Source organism: Aedes albopictus, chromosome 2 (genome assembly GCF_035046485.1).
Source record: "Aedes albopictus strain Foshan chromosome 2, AalbF5, whole genome shotgun sequence".
Lineage (NCBI taxonomy): Eukaryota > Metazoa > Arthropoda > Insecta > Diptera > Culicidae > Aedes > Aedes albopictus.
The window spans coordinates 62,164,095-62,182,162 of record NC_085137.1 but is presented as its reverse complement, the minus strand read 5'-3'; the positions used below and the strand labels follow the sequence as shown (position 1 = coordinate 62,182,162).

Here is an 18,068-nt window from a genome sequence, read left to right as displayed (position 1 = left end):
AGTCCACCAGAAAATCCTCCAGAATTTCAACTTGGAGTTTTCAAAAGTTTTCCACAGATTTTCCTTCAGAAAATACTCCAGGAATTCGTCCAAGGACTACTCCTGTGAGGAAGAAAGGAAAGAGGGATAGAAGAAAAAAAAAATGAAAAAAGAAGGAAGAACAAAAAAATAAAATAGGGTAGGAAAGATAGAAGGAAAAAAGAAAGGAAAGAAGGAGGGATTTAGGGAAAGAATGAAGGACGGAAAGGAAGATGGAAGGAAGGAAAGAAGGAAGATAGTAAGGAAGCATGGAAGGAAGCACAGAAGAAACGAAGATAGGTCGGACGGAAGGAAGAAGGAAGAAGGTACGAAAAAAGGATGGGCGAAAGGAAAAAAAGGAAGAAGAGAAGAAAAAAATATGAAAGAAAGGATGGAAGCAAGGATGATGAGTTAGGGATGGAAAAACGAAAAAGATGCTGGAAAGAAGAAAGGAAGGAAAAAGCATGGAAAGGAGGAAGGAATGATGAAGGAAGGATAGAAGAAACTAAGAAGAGTAAAGAGGAAGAAAGACAAGAAGAAAGTTAGAAGAAAGGATGGAAGAAAGATAGGAATATAGAAAGGCAAGAATTAAGATAAAAAATGCAGGAAAGAAGCAAGGAAGTAAGAAAGTAAAAAGGAAGCAAGAAAGGGAAAAAGGAAAAAAGGAAGGATGGAAGGAGAAACGAAAAAGTGTTTTCAAGCAAAGGTATTTCCCTTCATCTCAGATAGCACGTTTTTCGAGCTCACTTCAGCAGATGTTCACTAGCCAGCATCGTAACGTTTAACGATAATGACGAAACTTGTTCCCTATCGGCTGCTCTTTATGTTCAAAAATAGTTCCTCATCCGTACTAATTAGGAAAATGAGTCTCAACACCCAACCAAGCAACGCAGTACCTTTATTCAACCCCATGAAGCCCGACGAGCGAAACACAAGATTATCGAAGTTAATTTTTTCGCAAATAATTGCCGTTACGTGCAGCAAACAGCTCATCCCCGCTTCGTCAGCCTTTGTCGTCGCTGCCGCCGCCACCATCATAGGAAAATCCTTCTTTTCTAGAACTGGGTCGCCTTTCGTTCGCCCCATGGCAAAAGCGATAATTAAGTCATTGTTTGTCTCTAATTATGCATGCTCCTATACAAATACTATCCCCCTTCCAAGCCGTCGTCGTCGTTGTCCTTCGTCACCACCATCGACCATCGTCGTCACCCGGAGACCGGAGGAACCGACCAAAGTGTGAAAGTTAAATTTAATTCTTCTCCGGGTTTCTTCTTCTTTTGCCCTTCATTTCCCGGCCGCAGCAGCCGGATCGGATGGTGGTGTCCTCTCATCTGCTCCACGGACAAAGTTTAGTGTCGTGTCTTCATCGGTTTCACCCTCATTAGCAATATCCTATAGTTTCAAGTTTAAATAAACAGCTAACAAGAGCTACCACCAACGCCGCGTCGCCAAGGCTTCGACAGGACCCTCAAAGCTGGGTGTGTGTCTGTGCGCGAGCGTGTGTGTTAAGGTACGGAGGGGAAAAAGTGGGACAGTAGCCGGGAAATCAAAAAAAAAATGCTTGTGTTGACCTGCGCAGGTTTAAGATTTTTGCAAACCTACACAAATTGAAAAAAGTTGAGTATGTATCTTCTTCGCTTAAATTTTATGCCCAGCAATTGCTAAGATTATTTTGATATTTTATATTGATGGACGAAATGATGTTTTATGCAAACCTGTGCAGGTCTACACTATTGGTAATAGCTGCAATTTCCGAGGAGCATTTGTAATTGATACTGGTATGTGGGTAACTCTCGCTGAGACCGTCCCACTATTTACACCATGTCTTCAAAAATATTTAAGGTGGCGATTTTCTGAAAGTCCTCCCCAAAAAAGTAAGGAAAATGCATTTGGTTAATGAAATTGGTGGACCCCCCGTAAGTTAGAGCCACAAGCATTTTGGCGGACCCCTCGTTTTTTGTCAATTGTTGGTTCATTTAAACCGTTATAACTCGAAAGTTTCGCCAGAAACCTCCTTAAAACTATAGGTTGTTGAAAAGAGAGAAGATAGGGCTACTATTTACAGTTATAAAAAGTTGGGTCGGCCATATCGATTTTGGCCGCCATCTTGGATTTTTATACCAAAACTGTTTTTTCACCATGTTGGCAACCACCGATTTTCAAAATTTTTGCGTCAATCGAAAGCGGGGACATTTTTACACAACATATCAAAAATTTAGAGATGTATCTTTTTCCTATCAAAAGTTATCTGCACTTTTGTGAATCATGCCACTTTTGCGCACTGGGTCAGGTGCCGATTGTTTACATAAATGCAGCGTTATTTCACAGTGTTTACGTACATTTATTCTAAATCTGAATCCACTGATGAAAAGTTGAAAGTTTCAGCTTTTCAAAACACCAAAAAAGTTTAAAAAGCAATGCCCGCATCGTTAAGAAACAGTTAAAAATGAGAACGAACCTCCGATTTTCCCTAATTTTGCTGCAGGTGCGTCTGTGTATACAAGCAGGCGCCAACTTTGATGCTGTTGCGTGTCATTGCCGGTGCGCATGGAAATGTATGGAGAAAACGTGTCATGATTTACAAAAGTGCAGATAACTTTTGATAGGAAAAAGATACATCTCTAAATTTTCGATATGTTGTGTAAAAATGTCCCAGCTTTCGATTGACGCAAAAAATTTGAAAATCGGTGGTTGCCAACATGGTGAAAAAAATGTTTTGGTACATAAATTCAAGATGGCGGCCGAAATCAATATGGCCGACCAAACTTTTTATAACTGCAAAGAGTACCTCTATCTTTTCTCTTTCCAACACCCTATAGTTTTTAAGTGGTTTCTGGCGAAACTTTCGAGTTATAACGGTTTAAATGAGCCAACAATTGACCAAAATCGAGGGGTTCACCAAAATGCTTGTGGCTCTAACTAACGGGGGTCCACCAATTTCATTTACCAAATGCATTTTCCTTACTTTTTTGGGGAGGACTTTCAGAAAATCGCCACCTTATACATTTTTGAAGACATGGTGTAAATAGTGGGACGGTCTCAGCGAGAGTTACACATGTATCAACCTCGAGCTAGATTTCCGCATAATAAAGAGTTAGTAAAAATAATAGTTTTTGATAGTTTCATTGTAGTCTGGCTTGTCAAAACCTGCACAGGTCGAACCTTATACAAAACAGTAAAATAGGAATGTTCACACAGTCAAGCACAGACCGTTCGCCCCACCTCACGCTAAGCTTTGTGGTGCAGGATGATCACAGAAGGACTCCCACTTTCATCCGGGATGACGGACAAAAGGGACTGCGATCCGTGCCCCGATGATTCGATGCAGAAACTCTCCTTCCACTCACGGCACTCGCCTCTCGCTCCGTTTGGCAGCTGTTAACATCAATTACGTCAATGTTGGACGAATAAAGGTGAGCTTCTGGTCGGCACAATGGGCCCTATCACCCACCCGCCGTACTGTACCGCGTTGGAGGGATGCGGTAAGTTCCAGCAATGAGTGGGGGTGGCTGGTGGGACGATCCGCAACTCATCAACGTCGATTACGATGAGAAGGACGTCGTCGAACGGTGGGCGATGCAGCGTAGTCATTGTAGACGGCGTTCCCGGCGAGGAGAACCGGTGTCAAATGCGTTGTTGGAAGCAATCCCATGTAATTTTTTTTAGGATTCCTCCGGGAATACTTCCAGGATTCCTCCGAGAATTCTTCCAGGATTCCTCCGGGAATTCTTCCGGGATTCCTCCGGGAATTCTTCCGGGATTCCTCCGGGAATTCTTCCGGGATTCCTCCGGGAATTCTTCCAGGATTCCTCCGGGAATACTTCCAGGATTCCTCCGGGAATTCTTCCAGGATTCCTCCGGGAATTCTTCCGGGATTCCTCCGGGAATTCTTCCGGGATTCCTCCGGGAATTCTTCCGGGATTCCTCCGGGAATTCTTCCGGGATTCCTCCGGGAATTCTTCCGGGATTCCTCCGGGAATTCTTCCGGGATTCCTCCGGGAATTCTTCCGGGATTCCTCCGGGAATTCTTCCGGGATTCCTCCGGGAATTCTTCCGGGATTCCTCCGGGAATTCTTCCGGGATTCCTCCGGGAATTCTTCCGGGATTCCTCCGGGAATTCTTCCGGGATTCCTCCGGGAATTCTTCCGGGATTCCTCCGGGAATTCTTCCGGGATTCCTCCGGGAATTCTTCCGGGATTCCTCCGGGAATTCTTCCGGGATTCCTCCGGGAATTCTTCCGGGATTCCTCCGGGAATTCTTCCGGGATTCCTCCGGGAATTCTTCCGGGATTCCTCCGGGAATTCTTCCGGGATTCCTCCGGGAATTCTTCCGGGATTCCTCCGGGAATTCTTCCGGGATTCCTCCGGGAATTCTTCCGGGATTCCTCCGGGAATTCTTCCGGGATTCCTCCGGGAATTCTTCCGGGATTCCTCCGGGAATTCTTCCGGGATTCCTCCGGGAATTCTTCCGGGATTCCTCCGGGAATTCTTCCGGGATTCCTCCGGGAATTCTTCCGGGATTCCTCCGGGAATTCTTCCGGGATTCCTCCGGGAATTCTTCCGGGATTCCTCCGGGAATTCTTCCGGGATTCCTCCGGGAATTCTTCCGGGATTCCTCCGGGAATTCTTCCGGGATTCCTCCGGGAATTCTTCCGGGATTCCTCCGGGAATTCTTCCGGGATTCCTCCGGGAATTCTTCTGGGATTCCTCCGGGAATTCTTCCGGGATTCCTCCGGGAATTCTTCCGGGATTCCTCCGGGAATTCTTCCGGGATTCCTCCGGGAATTCTTCCGGGATTCCTCCGGGAATTCTTCCGGGATTCCTCCGGGAATTCTTCCGGGATTCCTCCGGGAATTCTTCCGGGATTCCTCCGGGAATTCTTCCGGGATTCCTCCGGGAATTCTTCCGGGATTCCTCCGGGAATTCTTCCGGGATTCCTCCGGGAATTCTTCCGGGATTCCTCCGGGAATTCTTCCGGGATTCCTCCGGGAATTCTTCCGGGATTCCTCCGGGAATTCTTCCGGGATTCCTCCGGGAATTCTTCCGGGATTCCTCCGGGAATTCTTCCGGGATTCCTCCGGGAATTCTTCCGGGATTCCTCCGGGAATTCTTCCGGGATTCCTCCGGGAATTCTTCCGGGATTCCTCCGGGAATTCTTCCGGGATTCCTCCGGGAATTCTTCCGGGATTCCTCCGGGAATTCTTCCGGGATTCCTCCGGGAATTCTTCCGGGATTCCTCCGGGAATTCTTCCGGGATTCCTCCGGGAATTCTTCCGGGATTCCTCCGGGAATTCTTCCGGGATTCCTCCGGGAATTCTTCCGGGATTCCTCCGGGAATTCTTCCGGGATTCCTCCGGGAATTCTTCCGGGATTCCTCCGGGAATTCTTCCGGGATTCCTCCGGGAATTCTTCCGGGATTCCTCCGGGAATTCTTCCGGGATTCCTCCGGGAATTCTTCCGGGATTCCTCCGGGAATTCTTCCGGGATTCCTCCGGGAATTCTTCCGGGATTCCTCCGGGAATTCTTCCGGGATTACTCCGGGAATTCTTCCGGGATTCCTCCGGGAATTCTTCCGGGATTCCTCCGGGAATTCTTCCGGGATTCCTCCGGGAATTCTCCCGGGATTCCTCCGGGAATTCTTCCGGGATTCCTCCGGGAATTCTTCCGGGATTCCTCCGGGAATTCTTCCGGGATTCCTCCGGGAATTCTTCCGGGATTCCTCCGGGAATTCTTCCGGGATTCCTCCGGGAATTCTTCCGGGATTCCTCCGGGAATTCTTCCGGGATTCCTCCGGGAATTCTTCCGGGATTCCTCCGGGAATTCTCCCGGGATTCCTCCGGGAATTCTCCCGGGATTCCTCCGGGAATTCTTCCGGGATTCCTCCGGGAATTCTTCCGGGATTCCTCCGGGAATTCTTCCGGGATTCCTCCGGGAATTCTTCCGGGATTCCTCCGGGAATTCTTCCGGGATTCCTCCGGGAATTCTTCCGGGATTCCTCCGGGAATTCTTCCGGGATTCCTCCGGGAATTCTTCCGGGATTCCTCCGGGAATTCTTCCGGGATTCCTCCGGGAATTCTTCCGGGATTCCTCCGGGAATTCTTCCGGGATTCCTCCGGGAATTCTTCCGGGATTCCTCCGGGAATTCTTCCGGGATTCCTCCGGGAATTCTTCCGGGATTCCTCCGGGAATTCTTCCGGGATTCCTCCGGGAATTCTTCCGGGATTCCTCCGGGAATTCTTCCGGGATTCCTCCGGGAATTCTTCCGGGATTCCTCCGGGAATTCTTCCGGGATTCCTCCGGGAATTCTTCCGGGATTCCTCCGGGAATTCTTCCAGGATTCCTCCGGGAATTCTTCCAGGATTCCTCCGGGAATTCTTCCAGGATTCCTCCGGGAATTCTTCCAGGATTCCTCCGGGAATTCTTCCAGGATTCCTCCGGGAATTCTTCCAGGATTCCTCCGGGAATTCTTCCAGGATTCCTCCGGGAATTCTTCCAGGATTCCTCCGGGAATTCTTCCAGGATTCCTCCGGGAATTCTTCCAGGATTCCTCCGGATTTCCTCTTGAATTCTTCCGGGATTCCTCTAGGATTTCTTCGGGAATTCCTCCACAATTTCATCAGGAATTCTTCCAAGATTTTTTTCAGGATTTATCCAGGATTTTTTCAGTAGACGCATTTCACCTCAGTACCTCCTTCGTACAATTTGATGAAGTGCAATGAATTGTGGATGGTCCTGCGTCCCTGGGATCCCTTGGGTACTAAGTAGTGTAGAATGATGACGACAAGGACGACTACGATGAGGACGATGGTGTGCTGCGATGATGACGATGATGCGGGTGTAGGTGGGTGGCTTAGTTGGGCCACAGACCGGTCGCTATCTATACCTTCCTCCCGGCGAGTACACACAACACCTATCATAGACGGAGAATTGGTACCAACCAACGACAAGCCCGCCGTCAGCAACGACGAGCACTATCGAATATCAAACCCTGGAGGGGCCTCGGTATCGAGTGAACCCCCGACGACGACAGGCAGGCGGTGATGTGCGTATATGTAGGTGTGTATGTGTCATGTTTCCGCTCCATGGTAATTAATTTGTTAATTAATTAATTAATTAGATAAGTTAATTAAAGGAGTATACGATAGTTGGTTGCCTCGAGCTCGGGGCGAACGGGGTGGTGGTAATGAGTGGAGCGTGCACACTTTTATAATTGATATACTTATGGCGGTTGCACGTTGCCAGCGCCATCATCGTCGTTGGCGTTGTCGTCACCGTCGTCAACGCCTGCGGTGAATCATTAATGGAAAGGATTATATCGATAATGACGTCGATGACGATAATGAAGCAGAGCGAAATATAAGTGGATGGAAGTTTATCGAAAAAAAATGTATTGGAAGAGACAGCGTGCTGTTCATCAGATAAGGCAATGCGAAAAAAGTAATTTATTCAAGCGCATATCGGGTGTCCACGTTTTAATTTGAACATTCCCCAATATAACGGGAAGTTCGGGCAAGACTTTTATTGTTACCTGTGCAAGTTACAGCATCATTCAAAAAGTTTAATTTGTTACTCTCGATATAATATATTCAATCTTAATGAAACGCACTACAGTTGCATATACTCTTGATTCTATGGAGAAAAAAATACAAATACACACTAAATTTACCACAAAACGTGCAGGGTAAAAAATCCTCGTTTACCCCTTTCGGTAATCATTACATACAGATCGCTCTTATTTGCAAACAAGTGACGAAATCACGTTCTACAAATTCCTCAACTGAACCACAACCTGCCAACCTCCCAACGACAGCACAAAAGACCACACACAACACTTGAAAGTGAGAGTGACATAGACAAACATACACACACCCCACAAAAACAACACTCACCGAACCGGGTAAGCGGAAAAAAATGGGAACCCCGGTACACATCAAAGCAAATTTGCATAGAAAATCAAGCGAACGTGAATTCCGAAATCGGTTGTGCCTGAAGTTGTGTTTCTTTATCTCTGTCGTTGGTTTATGTCAGTTTTTCTGCTGTGGTGCAGTTCCACATTTGCTCTTCCACCTGGCAAAACTTTTCTCATTTCGCTTTCATTCATTCACAACATTTCCTTTCACAGTCAGTCAAGCAACTGACTGACAAAAAAAGGACGAATTGAATGCTTGATTTTTGTCACTTTGAGCTTTTCAAGTTCACGCATTTTGGGGGTAGCAGTACACAAATTCTTTAGTGCTAAACCTTTCTTCCTTTGAATCTGGATTATGTTCCTCACTGGAGCCACCATCTTTATTTAAGTAAACAATTTAATTATTCTGAAATCGATGTGTCCGAAAAGCTAAAGTACATTGGAGTTATTCTTGATTCCAAACTTTCCTTTCCTCACATTGAGTTCGGTATCACCTGCGGGCAATGCCGGCGAAACTTTGGTATAACTTGGGATCTAAATTTCATTCGGTAAACACTTATTAAGGGAAACTGACTTCAGAAACCTGCACCATCAAGATGCTCTGTTATTCTTAATCAACTCTCTTTTATTCTTAATCAACACTTTATTACAGTGTACATTCAGGGAGCTGTTCGAACTAATTGTAGAACGTTTACGCGTTAGTACACTCTTCAAAGGAATCTTTTCCTATTTCCCTACCTGTCGCTATCCCCATGCTAATCCTTATTTCCTTCCTGTTGCCCTAGCTGCCTGCCACAAATTCACGATTAAATTTACCAGAAATGCTTTTGAATCCGGATGATGTTCCTCTATGGAGCCACCATTCTTATTTATTTGTTTATTTCATGCAGTCAATCATCAGTATGCTGCTTCATTATGATGGTCTAGTTTAGTGTGAAAAACGACTTGACATAATTTTTTGAGCTTTGAATTCATCATTGTAAAGTCTATGGTTTCGCAATTTTTATTGTTTGGTATAAGCATAATTAGTACGATGGTGTTATTTTTTATTCAGAAAATACTAGGATATTGTACTTGTGGAGAAGGAGCATATATAAATTCTGACATAAATCCCATCAAATCGATACGTATAATGTTGGGAATTTTTCTTATATGTCAGCGTAGTTTGCATGTGTGTTTCGAAAAAGGATCGCAGACAAACTATGAAAATGAGCTCTTTAGGAGAGCATGAATAAAGGTAAGCTAGTGTACGTTATAACTAGGCTTAATGTGTGTTACATCAAAGCAATAGAATCGAAATGGCTCTTGTGATTTGTGTGATTCGACCTGCAATATGTTCCAGATGGATTTCCAAAATTTTCTGAATTATATTCTGGGCAAACTTTTGCAGAATCACACCACGAAATTTTAGTCAAATTTGCATTTTTTTTTGGGAGTTCCTTGTTGAAGATCTGCTTAGATTCTTGACTTATTTCTAGCATGATTTTTGGTAGATGTATTCTTAAGATCGTTACTCCGATTTAGAAAAGACACTTGACAAATACCATGCAAGAACTGCGGTAAGTCTTTAAAAAGTTCCTTTAAGAATGATAAGCTAATTCTCAATAGGGAAACTGAAGTGGATAAATGCTAGTTGTATTCTAGTTGAGATTTTAAACTAAGGTTTTGGGGGTACTTTGTCGATTTTTTGTAATATTTTCATATTTTTAACAAATGAAGCGCTTCAACATACAAGCGACTTCATCGATCAAATCACGCGAGTCGTTGATGCGCACGAAATAGGCGAAAAAGGATGTGAAAACAACATGCGCACCCTCATTGAAAACCTCATGCACTATGGCCTATCAAACATCCCTCTTCTCATCTCATAACTTATCGCATCCGATCGCATCTCACCTTACCCACTATGGTCACAGCCTTAGAATGGTGCGTTGCGGCGTAAGATCTACCACCCCATCAAATTTCGATCTTGTTAATGTTTTCATGCCTAAAGTGGCCGATCAGTGGTGAGCAGACATTCCAGGATCGAGATTTGATGTACTTTTTTAATGTTTTGTTGCTAATCCACATTCTATTTCAGGAGTAATCAGGTAAATGTTTTGCATATTTTATAAATGCTTGTTAATGATTATGATTGTTTTTCAAACAAATGTGTAACAAAACATAAACAACACACACTGACATACATTACATATACATATCTCATCATATATTGGGAAAGGGAGGGACCATCAGGGCACCCGATTGAAACGATTTGGACAGGAGCTTGGAACTGCCTCCTCCTTGTTGTTAACATTTCGTGGATTGAGGGCGGGCTCTTCGACCCCATCTATTGGGAGTATTCTGTCAATCGAGGGCTTGATTTTGCAGTTGTTCGTGAGAACTTTCTTCTGGAAGGAGATTCTTTTCCCCTGACGCGGGTTTCGCGTAAGTGTCTCTGCTTGCGGGTCCGCACAACCCTTTTTGGCCCTTCATACAGGAGAATGACTGACCACTAACAACAGCACAATCTTGATCAAATCGCTTTTCAGATTATTCCAGTGCTATAGGCAGCTGCCTTGCTACAATAGATGGTAGAACAATATCATAATCATATTTTCATATTTTTTACAAATTTCTGATGATATAGTTATTTATATTTTTTTCTTACTGATGAAATGCTTCAAAGTTTTGTAATCATTTAGTAAATCTCAATGGAATTATATTTTTATGACGTTGTAGCCAGTTAAACATATGTACAAATTGGGAATAATTTCACTAATCTCCTCCCCCAAAAATTCACATTTTTGTTTAAAAAAAATTGTCCATTTCAGACCCCCCTTCCCCCTCGTAAACTTCCATCCATACAAAATATTAAAATTTGTATGGAGCGTAGACCCCCTCCCCTCTTCAAAAAGCATTTATTTTTCTAAAGATTTGCTGCCATAAGTCAGTTTATCTCTGAATTTTAGAACATTTTGTATGTAAGATATTTGTAAATATTTCTCCAGGATTTCTAAGTTATCCAGCCCATAAATTTCAAAAGTTTCATTTGCCACAGAATTTTTCTAAGAATTAACTAGAAATTAGAAAACTGTGAAGTAATTTCACACGACAAATTTAAGAAAAAAATGCCTGGTACCTTCAAAATTCGCCTCTTACTTATCCACGATTTGATTTCTAACGGGAGAAGCTGAAGGTCGTGTTGGCGGCGACGTATGTAAACATAAATCAAAAGCGCCTCGTCCCGGTCTGCCAGAGAGGCGATAGGACTGCTCCTCTTCTTTCTATTTCCCTTCCACATGGCTGATTTATGTTTGTAAACAGAAACACTTTTCAGCACTGGCACCATCCTCGTTCGCCCCACGTCCCATTCAGAACAAACCGCTTCCGCTTATCGGATGGGATCTTCTCGACTCGACTCGATAGACGGGGCCGATTGGGGATGGAAGGTTGCGCTAGACGCGCGATTATAAGACGGAAGTGAACTGTACTGACTGAGGGACACTTGTCAGTCAACCAGCCAGTCGTGTGAAGTGCCTAGAGTCAACAAGCGGCGTTGAAGTTGGGTGCTCGCTCATTTCGCTCAAGTCGGATGATTCTTTAAATTTGTGGGAGTCCTTTTTGAGTATTGTGAGGGTAGCGTTTGATTTCTAGATGGAACGTTAAATATGGATATGGAAACAGTTGTGTGATGGAAAGTCAGTCGAGTCTCTTACTACGTCCTACCATCCAATTTACCCCCACCAATTTACGAAAACCGAAACCCTTACTTACTGTTTGTTTGTACTGTGCACCAACCTGCAAAGAAAAAAGAAAAAAAATGATCAGTATTAATCACAGCTTTGTGTAATAACTATTTGGTTTCAAAATTAAGCATTCATTAATACAAATGATATTGAAAACATATGTATGATCAACTCATGAAAACTATATGCCGAAACCCCTTTTCCAATGAATTTGCGCCATTCAATCTTATTCTCACATCCCCCTTGGACAAAACGTGCCAGATGAGTGAACTTCCGTTCAGTAGCTTCTATTGCATTCCATACCCACCAGGAAGAAGCCAAGAGTAGGATCTTGAGATCATCTTGCTGTCGTCATCATTGCGTCGGTAATTCATAAATACTACCACCGACACATACATCCCAAAGGGGGGAAATCATTCCTTGTCAGAGTCCACCAGCCTTGTACGATGACGACAGACTCCACCACCAACCTCCCATTTCCGGCGGGCGCCCCCGGTGGTGGGGGACCAAGAAGAGAAACCTCAAACGAACACAACAAGCTCGTACAAATTAATGGTGCCATAGAAAGTTGGGCAAGGAATAGAAAATCAAATGCGATTGTGATTGAAAATCAAGCCGCCCCATCAGCCAACCCGCAGCCAACCAGCCAGCCAGCTGGTGAAAGCAGCTGTGGCACCCTCCATGCCCGGTAGTCGGATTGAGGGTTGAGTTGACTGGGTGGATGACTGGTTGGATGAAGAGATTTGAGGTCGTCTCATCCGCCCTCCACACCGGTACCAGAAGGAATTGTCGCGTCGCTCAGCATTGTGGTTTAAGAATCTAAATTTTGCTCCAAAACTTACACTATTTACACTTTTCATTAAAACTAAGCGCATGATAGCTACAAAAAAAGTTTAACAAGCTGTAACTTTTCATAGAGTGCATCAAAAAATCTCAAATTGACTGTTTGTCAATCTATCATATGTGCATCATTGGTACAAATTTGGGCTCGATTGATTAATCTTTCGCGAAGTTAGAACCGTTATGGTAATTACTATTTTTTACACAACTAATGTTTGAACTGTCATATCTTGGAAACCAGTGAACCGAATTGAATGAAATTTTTAACGTTTATCATCAATATATTGATACTTGATACGACGTTATAAAATATAATATTTTCTAACGACGAATAAAATTATACCGAGTTGAAATTTTTACATATATTGTCAAATTTAAAATACCACACAAAAAATACTATGTGTTCTTCCTTTAATCCAAATCGGCTCCAATATATCTTATTAGAGATAACTTAAGGTATCATAATGCATCACTGAGCTTTCAAACAAATCATTGACTTTTTGATTTTCAATGATTGTTTGCCTCGCATTTTTGAAGTGATAAAAAAACTGATAATTCTGCAGTAACGCAGCTGAAAAAGTATCGTCATAATCACTGCGAGTGAGCATACAGGATGATACTTTTTCATACAAATATTCGCTTTCTTGGCTGAGAATTATCATTTTGAAATTTCGAGCAATATATCCAACATGGCTGCCGATGCTGATGATGCCGTAAAAAGCCTTAAGAACAGAAGTGGGAAATCTTTGGACATCAAAACTAAAATTGATTGACACTTATGTAAAAAAAATACATTTTTTTTCGAGAAAAATCCAAAAAGTGTCAATCCATGATAACTTTTTCCAACGTTCTACTTTTATACCTATGTTTTAATAATTTATTTTATAATATGCTGTTAATAATTGTTCAAAATTTCATTCAATTCGATTCACTGGTTTACGATACATGATAACTCAAAAATTAGTTGTCTAAGAAAAAGTGTTTTACGAGAACGGTTCTAGCTTCGCAAAAGGTTAATCAATCATGCTCAAATTTGTTCCAATGATGCACATATAATAGGTTGACAAACAGCCAAAATATGAGAATTTTTTATGCATTCTATGAAAAGTTACAGCATGTTGAACTTTTTTGTGGGAAAAAAAGAAATAGCCTATCCCAAACATTTTGGCCACTCCCTGTAGTTGTTTGACATTGGTGATATCTTATTTGTATTGCTTTTTGCAGTTATGGTGAAAAAATGTTTAAATTCGATTCAAATTCGTTTCTAGAGAGCTTATAAAAAAAACAACAAAAATGCTCATAAAAAATACGAAATACATCTCTCCTAAAGTCAAGTACATATCAACCCTCTTATATCCAACTCCGCCTTTAGACGGGGTATAGTTTGAGTTTTTTTTGATTTTTTTCTTCCCTGGGCTACAGTGATAGACATTCGTTTAGCCGAGGCCCAAAAAATTTCATAAAAGTGTCAGGAAACTCATACAAAAGATTTTATGATAAAACTTTTTTATGGCAGTGATAGTATAGCTAGTACTGTTTTATGAAAAGGTGATGCATCACACTTACGTATACACTGAAACAAAAACGAGGGTAAAAATCCTTCAAATGTCATTTTCTGCCTAGATTTTTTTGTAATTTCATGAATGTGTTATGATGATATACCCCAAGGCATTTAGTTTATGACGTGTTAGAAAGATAGTTGACCTTAAAAGTTTATTTATTTGTGAAATTCAAAGAAATATTACAAAAAATTGTCCCGATAAGGAGAAACGATGATAAATTAATTTATTTAAGGAAAATGCTTTGTGTGAACACTCTAAGGTCAGCTAGATTAGTTGTTTTTAAAATATGTCACAGGATTTTTGTTGTAAATGTTCAAGTTATTGCATGAAATGTCGTGAGAAAATAAAGTTTATAGGTTTTCAGCTGGTTAAACATCAAAATGAAATTGATAAAAGCAAAAATAAATAGTTCTGTGTAGTTATTAAGACGTATCCGAATGCCTCTGAAGTATAATTGTATAATACTTGCATAACTAAATGAATTAGAAGACTGCCACGCGAAAGAGCTGCAAGAAGAGTCGGAATTTTAGAACAATATTTATTTTAAAGCAGCTGCTCATACAAAAATGCATGACATGGTCAAAACATTGGCTTATTTAATTAAACTGAAGAAATATATTATAAATAAGTCTCAGATTTGAACCACATTCATTTTTAACGTGATTTGTAAAAATAAAGCCATAATTATGAGACAACTTGTTCATGCTAGAAATTTGAACACTTTCTGAATTTCTCAAAATGTGAGGCGTCCAATGTATTTTAATTCAGCCGGAATACGGTCTAGCAGATATTGGGGGCTATAAGAAGACGTAATAGTAGTAAACGCAGTGATTTATGCAAGTTATACTATCATATTTCATCAAAACAATACTTGAATACGTGATTTGCTAATGGTTTTCGGCAAATTGTTTAACAGAACAAATTTTGTTTTTCGTAGATTTTCAACCTGCACTCGTCGTGATACTTCTATTGGAATCTTTTAAAATACTTCCGATGAAAATAACTACAATAAATCTCAATTTGGAAACATTTGCAATATTATAACTTACTTATATGAGATGCATGTAAAATTAATATGGCAACACTTCTGAAAACGATCAAATTCAGGATTTACAAGTCGATATATAATGTAGGTCACTATACAAAATGATTGTGTTGGATTTTATTCGAAATTTGATAGTTTTTGTTATGGAATTCTTAAAAATGTACAATTCGGCTAAACGAATGTCTAGGCAAATTTTCTTTTTTTCATATTTTAATTAATTGGTTTATTTATGATGCATAGAACTATAATGGCTATTTGCACAGTTTTTGTTTTGTATTTAACGGCCATAGAATAAATAATATATTGTTTCATCCCAATGACTGATGCAAATCACCTAAAAGATCCCCCATAAATTAAAAAAAGAGAAAGAAGCCGAGGCGATAAAGCTAATAAAAAAAACATAAAATTATTACAATTGCGAAAAAAAAATAGAATAAAGAAATGCCTCTGCTCAACAAATTTCTACCACTGTATTAAAATGTTTACATTTTTGGCAGATATTAAGGCCTACTCTGTATATCTCAAAATGTTTTTTGATGTCTTTTAAAGTGTATTTACATTTTTTTAAATCATTGAAAAAATGCTGAATTGGTTACCTTTTATATGTCATTGTTTCTTCTGTATTGAATCGCAACTATTAACATAGTTCTTTCCTTATCATTTTATTATAGTAAAAGATTTGGCTGATTTTTTATTTACCCCATCCATTCGTATCATATTTTCTCATACCAAGTACATGCCTCGTCACACAATCTCTGGCTCCACCCTCCCCTTTGAAATGCTGCGTCATTTATGAACGCTCTCTTGGTGGAGTTGAATACACTCAAAAATTATTTTCCTAAAATTACACGAAAAATTAAATTGACCATGTAAAAATATAAAATGAAAATGTTTTAATAATAATCAAAAAATCTAAAAATGATTTGGTCTTAAATAAATCTTGACTAAATCGGTATTGCAAATAGGCTTCCAGAAAATGCATTAAAGTGAAGGAGATATATTTAAAAAAAAAAACAGAAAATTCACAAAATTCGAATTTAAAATCAAAAAGTTGTGCTTTAGAGGGCTAATACGACATACTTTCAAGTTTTTTTTTGCATCTGTAATTACGATATTATATTTTGAGCCCTAGGCTTGTTTATTTCGGAGCCCACGATTTAAGTTTATTGGGAGTCCTCGGCATGATGGTCATGTGCCTTAAGGATAACATCAGGTCCACTCTCCAATTTCAATTATAAAATAGTTCAAAAGATACGTTTTTGTTTGTTCTATTTTATTTATAACTCTCCGTGGAGCGGATGTGGTGTGATGGTTAGACCACTTGACTATCACGCCGAGGACCTGGGATCGAATCCCACTCCCGACTCGACAAACTCACTAAGCGTGGGTTCTTCCTTCGGAAGTATGCTCAAAAAATTCGATAAAGCAGAACTTCCTGGGAGTAGGCTTCAGTAAACTAGATTTTCAAAAAAAAAAAAAAAAAATGGGTGAGAACCATCCAATGAATATTTAGTTTGCAATAATAGTTAACTGAGTGCAAAACAACCCGAACTCCTTAAATAAATTTATTAAATTTTGGAGGAAAGTGTCAAAAAGTGCTAGGTAATTTACTTTTTGTGGAAAAAGTAAATCTTTTAAGCAGAATTTATGAAGAAAGTTTTTACCCTATATTTGCATAACTTTCTGGTAGGTGCATGATTGAATGATGTTTTACACATTATACTATCTTAAATAAATTTTAGAATGGATTTCCACAGAAAATTTAAGCAGAAATAAAAAATATATTGTAAGTTTTTTTTTTAAGATTCGTAGCCCTAAGCTCGCTTATGTCTGATTTCTAAATCATTTCTCTAGCATGAGATTTGAAAAGATACCTGTTTGCCGGGTTTACAATCTTCCGGGAATATTTTGTTTCAAAATCCAATAAAAAAAAAATTAAAAAAAAACATGAATAATAGTCTAGAAAAAAATTGTCGGATTTCCTGATATCGATAAAATTTCCATAAAAATTCAAGCAAAATCTTCGAGATATTCCAGAAGAATATCAGAAGGCTTTTTGGCGGGATTTTTAATAACTTTTTCTAGAGCTTGCTTAAAATTATTTTATTTTTTATTTTATTTATTTATTCATTTCATGGTATTCCTGAAAATTCTGGCTGTTTTGTCATATTTTTGTATGGGTTAGAACATTATTGCATTATGGTATCCGAAAGTAGTTTCCTGACTAATTCGAAGACAGTTTCATTGCATAGTTGGTCCACCTTTGAATTACATAATATTTCTCTTGAATTTGATTTCTTCAGAGTTTTGTGAATATCCAAGCCAAAAATTGCAGGAGTATTTTCCTTAAAAAATTCTGCAAAACATAGGCAGAAACTTCTACAAGAATACAATTTTTCCCCCGTTTTTTTTTGTACAATAATTGACAGGCTCTTGTAAATCTTTCTTGTCGAAACTTTAGAAGGAGATCTGAATTTTTGAACAGAATTTGTAGAGACAAATGTGAGCCAATCATTAAAAAAAATCCGGACAGAGCTTTTGAACAATTATCAGCAAAACTCTTGAGAAAAAAAATATGAAATTATGCAGAGAGGATTGAGAAAACTCCAGAGATAAAACATGCACACATACTGTGGAGCAAAAGTTCTTATTATTTCTTTGAATCGCCACCCACTTTTGATTTCAAAAGAATTTAGCAATCCACCAGTGTAAGAAACTTTCTTAAAATTTCAGAAAATGAAGATTATTTTTAAGGTAGCAATATTTATCTGTTTGGGACAAAATTTCGATCAGTGTAAGTGTGCACCTTACAAATTTGGCACTATCTAGACATGAGACTGGCGCTCCATATTTTTTCAATTAAAATCCAAGACAACATTGTTATTGTTGTACCAATAAATTATGAAAAAACTCTGTTAGTTTACCATTTCGGATAAAAAGAATGTTCCGCCAAATTTATGTGCTAAA

The 18,068-nt window shown here is 40.1% G+C and overlaps 1 protein-coding gene across 4 annotated transcripts in view; it reads right to left on the bottom strand.

Moving 5' to 3' along the window:
- The window catches only part of LOC109418060 (LIM domain transcription factor LMO4), a 151,141-nt gene that overhangs the window by 17,236 nt on the left and 115,837 nt on the right, over positions 1–18,068 (bottom strand). For 3 of the 4 annotated variants that reach the window (XM_029871329.2, XM_029871331.2, XM_029871330.2), the window contains exon 4: positions 11,683–11,706. The exons of the other annotated variant lie outside the window; for it this stretch is intronic. In XM_029871329.2, the coding sequence (XP_029727189.1) occupies positions 11,683–11,706 (24 nt within the window). The remainder of the gene's footprint in view (positions 1–11,682; positions 11,707–18,068) is intronic. 4 annotated transcript variants of the gene reach the window in all.